General features: G+C 31.3%; 1 protein-coding gene across 1 annotated transcript; it reads left to right on the forward strand.

The window, feature by feature from the left end:
* Positions 1-573: 573 nt before the first annotated feature.
* On the forward strand, positions 574-2,672 carry HELRODRAFT_181418 (hypothetical protein; the record flags this gene model as incomplete). The annotated part of the gene is made up of 2 exons (XM_009031227.1): positions 574-1,309; positions 2,401-2,672. The coding sequence occupies 2 exons, from the start codon at positions 574-576 to the stop codon at positions 2,670-2,672; spliced, it is 1,008 nt and encodes a 335-aa protein (XP_009029475.1).
* Between the last annotated feature and the right edge of the window lie 3,843 nt (positions 2,673-6,515).

Below are 6,515 nucleotides of genomic sequence, written 5' to 3' on the forward strand. Positions count from 1 at the left end.
ACACATACATATACAAACAAACATACAAACAAACAAATAAACATTCAAACAAAACACACCAAAAACGCACTCTAAACAAATCTACATTAATACTAACTGTCGATCGATATTACTTTTCTCTTTTAAAATTTAAATTCCGTTAGAAAAAATGCTTTTAAAAGAATTGTTTGATATTAGACAATGAAATATATATATATATATATATATATATATATATATATATATATATATATATATATATATATATATATATATATGTAGATATACACATATTTAAAATCACAAATTCATTTACCAAAATTATTTCTTTATAATAAGATTGGCTTTCTTAATGAATTAATAATAGTTTCTGAATTAATAATAACAAAGAACCACTGACCATGGTTTTTAATCAGGGCTTTATTTTGTGTGTAAATTTACTAGCTTCTGGTTGGTTACGCTATGATTTCATTTTTTTTAAATACATTTAATAATAATAATATAATTAACATTACTAATATAAAATGTTAGTTATAATAATAATAATAATAATAATAATAATAATAGTAACAGCAATCTCTCAAAACAGTCGCCATGACAGTTTCTTCAAGCAACTGTTTCCGGCCAGAGTTTTCCAATAACGGGCAGCCATCTTGTGGCAGTATGGACGCCAATATGGACCTCAATGACGTCATAAATGCCGCCATTTTGTATTTATTTGAGAATGATGATAATAGTAATAGTAGTAGTAGTAGCAGTTTTAGTACTATAACTACTGATACACAGAATGCTATTACTTTGGGAAATGTTACCGAAGTATTTGGCGATAATTCTATCATTGCTAATTTGGTCTATTTGAAACTCATCAACAATATCAACAACAACAACAATATCAACATCTATGACGTCAGCCTCGTGCCAACAATAGCAACAACTGCTAAGCTACAGTCTGCTTACGATAGAGCTATCGCTACAATCTTTGAACCAGCAGCAGCCAACGACGACACTGCTACTACTACTACTACTCTTACAGCTGCTGTTACTACCACTACTTTCGCTGCTACTTTTGCAGCGACTACTACAACTACTAATGTTGGTGATTGTAGAAAACAGACATTTTGCCCTTGGATTTGCAATTCAATGAGGATTGGTTTATGTAGCGGTTTTAACGTTCTGACAGTTACTACTTCTACAACAACAACAACAACTACTACTACTACTTCTACTACTACTGCCCCGGCTACTGCTGCTACTGCCCCGGCTACTAGTAGACTTGCTACTACCTATACTACAACTGACAATACTACGATAAGTAGAAGTAGTTTGGATGGTGATGTTGTTGATAAAAGGAGCGGTTGTTTTTGGTTTTCAGAGATAGACCAGTTGAAATTATTTCATCCTTCTGGAACTATCTGTCAATTTTATAAAGTAACATTATTATTATTATTATTTATATAATTATTTTATTATAATTATCAATTTTAATACTAATTTTTAACTTAACAAAGAAAAAAATTAAAGAACGTGAAGAAGATATTTTTATTTTTCATTCTCCAGACCGTCAAAACGAACGAATCTTCTGCAGCCAAAACCACAACCACAACATTCGCAATTACTGCTACTACTACAACCGGTAGTGCTGTTACTGATACTAGTACTGCTGCTACTACTGCTACTACGACAACTGTTGGCGCTGCGACAACTATTACCACTACTTCCACAACTACTAATACGATTACTACTACTACTACAACAACAACTGCTACTACAACAACAACTACTTTTACTACTACTACTACTACTACTACAACTACTTTTACTACTACTACTACTACTACTACCACTACTACTACTACTGCTACTACTACTACTACTACTACTACTACTACTACTGCTACTACTACTACTGCTGCTACCACTACTGCTACAACTACTGCAGCTAGAGCTATTACAAATACTATTTTTGCTAATAAAATTACAATTCTTACGGCTCCTGCCACTACTAATTCTGTCGCCACTACAGCAGCCACTCTTGCTGCTATTAATATTTTTACACTGTACAAAAATCATACTTTGGGTTTTCCATATACACAACATGTAGGAACTGGAACAGTTACAAACATTATCAATACAGATACTACTACTATTTTTACTGATGTTGTCGCTACTACTACTACTACTGCTACTTTTGCTACTACTACTATTACAACCCAAATTACTACTACTTTTACTTACACTAATTTAGTCGCTACCATTATCACTATTACTACTACTACTACTACTACTACTACTACTACTACTACTACTACTACTACTACTATTACAACTACAATTGCTACTACAACCCCTACTACAACTAATACTGTGCTACTGCTACTACTACAGCCATAAATACCACTTCTACTTTTATTACGACAACAGCCGCTACTACGGCAGCCACAATTACCTCCACTACAGATACAACAACTACTGCCACTATTATTACAAATGTTTTAGGAGATACTGTCAATAGAGCTGCTACAGAAAACGCTATTGTTAAATCTGACTTGAAAATTTCTACGGATGTTTATGATCCTTACATTAGAAAAACTCCGGATACATATAATCCCGAAGTAGAGAGTACTGCGAAGTACTTCAGAGAAATGGATTTTGTAGCCAATAGCGAACAAGTTAGCGAAACCGGAAACGAGTAGCCGATCATATAAACAATCGTAACAATTATAACTACAATAATGATGGTTATGAAGATGAAGAGGACGATGATGACAATGATGATGATGATAATGATAATAATAATAATAAAATTAGTAATAATAATATAAATAACAACGATTATAAAGTTGTATACACACGAATAAAATTTTATTGAATATTTTTGCCCACCTAGCATTAATTAACACAACAATAAATCGTTGAGTGTATTTTTAAAAAGTTAATTAATGCTAAGTGGGCAAAAATATTTAATGAAGTTTACACACACACACACACACACACACACACACACACACACACACACACACACACACACACACACACACACACACACACATACACACACAAATACACTCACACACACAAATACATACATACATATATATATATATATATATATATATATATATATATATATATATATATATATATATATATATATATATATATATATATATATATATATATATATACATACATGCGAAGAGAGCTGGAGGACCAATGAGAATGGACAATAGATGTATGGGAATCATCTTAGATTGAACTCTTTTCAAACTTAGTTAAAACAGTTTGGGTTCTTTATAAATTCGATTAATACATATTTATTTTTATTTCTGTTATTAATAATATAAATATTAATAATTAAAATTATTATGGATAATATTTTTATTTTATAAAAAAAAATGAGCGGTTTACATTAATTAACTCAAGTATATTTTAATTGAAAAAAATTAGTTTTAAACAATGACATTAAATAAAGCAGTTGTTGTTGCTGTTGCTGCAACATTTTTGTGTTGCGATGCTGTTGCTGCAACAGTGTTTGTGAGGAGAGCTGAAAAATTAGGTGAGTTGGTGGTTATTACTATTGGGCTGCATCATTCATTTGTTCATTCGATCGTTCATTCGTTCATTCGTTCGTTCGTTCGTTCATTAATTAATTAATACATTTATTAATTGGTTTATAAATTCATTCAAAACAACAACGTCATTCAGTTTATATTCATTCATTTAAAAATTTATTGAACAACAAATGACTGAATTAATGAGTGAATGAATAAACGAATGTACGAGCAAATGAATAGGTAAATGAATAAAATAAAAGAAGAAAATGACGACAATGATAATGATTCTACAATTTCTAGTCGACACGTTAACTTACGTGCTCCCACAGAAAGCCGACCTAGTAGAGATAGTAATTGCATTTGAGAAGCCTGAAAAAATTTATTCAATCTAGCGGCCACAGTAATAGTACTAATAATAAAAGTGGTAGTAGTAGTAGTAGCTTCAGATGTACCGGTAGTAGTATTAGTAGTATAGTAGTAGTAGTATAGTAATACTAGTAGTAGTAGTAGTAGTAGTAGTAGTGGTAGTAGTAGTAGTAGTAGTAGTAGTAGTAGTAGTAGTAGTAGTAGTAGTAGTAGTGGTAGTAGTAGTAGTATTAGTAGTAGTAGTAATAGTAGTTTTGTGTAGTGATTGTAGTAGTGGTAGTTGTAGTAGTAGCAAATCATTTAGAGGATTGTTTTTGCCATAGTAGATGAGGGGTAGAGGTTTACCAGCCCACCCATTATAATAATACTACAGCTCTCTTTGGTCATAACAACAACATCAACAACAAAAACATCAACTAGGACATCACCAGCAACAACAAAAACATAAACGACAATATCAACAACATACACAACAACGAACAACAACATCAAACAACAAACAACAACATCAGCAAAAACAACAACGACAACATCAACAACATACACAAGAACAACAACAACGATAACATCAACAACAACTACAATGACAACAACGACAACAACAACAAAACTCGACTCTAAATCTCACAATACTTCTCCAGACTCTCAAACATCTTATTTACATGAACGCGCGTGTATGGGGTGCCAAGTTCAAGCTGTGCATACATACAAACATACAAACATACATACATACAAACATGCATACATACATGCGTACGTACGTACATACATAAGTACATATATATATATATATATATATATATATATATAATATATATATATATATACATACTTACATAATACTTACACGCATACATACAAACAAACAGACATATACACATACATACATGCAAACAAACAAACATACATACATACATACATTCAAACATACATGCTTTCCAAATATTATTGCGTTTATTTAATAAATTTTTTTTAGAAATGGGCGAATCCGTGGATTATAAAAGAACGAATAAAAAAGAAATTATGATTCAAAACATTTAATATTAACAACATAATTACGTCATAATTTGTATTCAACGAACAAAATTATTAAATTTTTGATTTTTGGCTTATTTTATTATTTACCAAAAAGTGAGTTTCAAAATGACAGTCAATTATTATTCGATTGAATGGTCTGATAAGATTGAATGAATGAATGAATAAATGAATGAATGAATGAATGCTTGAATAACTGAATAAATGAATGAACAAGTGAATGAATGAATAAAAAACGAGTGAACAAGTGAATGAATGAATAAAGAAATTAATTGATGGATGGATGAAATATATGGATAAATGGAAGAACTACCAAATGGGAAAAATACAGCTTAGCGTTGATTCTTAAAAAAGCAATTGAAAAGTGGAAAGAGAGAAGAGAGAGAGAGAGAGAGAGAACGAATGAAAGAGAAAGAAAGAGAAAAAGAAATAAAAGAAAGAACAAAAAAAGAGTGAGAAAGAAAGAAGGAAGAAATTGAAAAAATAACAAAAATAAACAGTAAGGGATAGAGAGAAAGAAATAAAGTGAGGAAAAAATGGAATTGGTTGTCATTTTGCGCTACATTAACTTGCTCGGATGGAAATGTTTTGTTTGTAATTGAATTTCTTATGTACAGTGTTTGTATCTAAGTATGTATGTATGTATGTATGTATGTATGTATGTATGTATGTATGTATGTATGTATGTATGTATGTATGTATGTATGCATGAATGTTTGTGTGTGTGTGTGTGTGTAGGTATTTGTATGGATTCCAATAGATTCATCTGCAACAACAATATTGATTTTCATAAGCGAGCAACAATGACTGACGTAACGTAAGGTTTCCGGTGCTGATGAAGATGACGATGATGATGATGATGAAGATGATGAAGAAGAAGAAGAAGAAAAGAAGAAGAAGAAGAAGAAGACGATGATGACGATGTTATGGATGATGATAACTAGTCAAACAACCAACTAACCAACTGAGCAGCCAATTATTCATCAACCAACCAACCAGCCAATCAACCAACCAACCAGCCAATCAACCAATCAACCAACCAACCAGCCAATCAACCAACCAACCAACCAACCAATCAACCAACCATTCTCTCTGCAAATAGAGAAATATTTCTTGCATCAGCCATTCCGAGTATGACATTAAAAAATGACTTTGATTTGTTATGGTTGTTGTTTTTGTTGTTGACTGTTGTTGTTGATGACGATGTTGTTGTTTTATTTAAGTTGATTAATTGGTTGCCCTTAGCATTCTGACGTTGAAATTTGTTATATGTTTTGTTTGTTTGTCTGTCTGTCTATCTGTTTGTTTGTTTGCATGAAACTTATTAAAGTTGAATTATTGATTTTTATATCATATTAAAATTAAATATGTAAGCTTGGAAATAGTTTTGAGAGAGCGTTAAAACGTTGAAATTGGTCAGCTGGAGGAAAAAATCGTAATTACCTAGAAGCAATTTAGAAGGTACATGAAAAAAGTCCTAGCTATCCAAATGCTTGTTGAGAGATGGCAGAAAACATGAAGCCCTGAATAAGACAATTTGAAGCTTCAGACCAGAGTCGTCGTATTTTTGTTGTTTTTGTA

The sequence above is a fragment of the Helobdella robusta genome (assembly GCF_000326865.2).
Source record: "Helobdella robusta unplaced genomic scaffold HELROscaffold_71, whole genome shotgun sequence".
Taxonomy (NCBI): Eukaryota; Metazoa; Annelida; class Clitellata; order Rhynchobdellida; family Glossiphoniidae; genus Helobdella; species Helobdella robusta.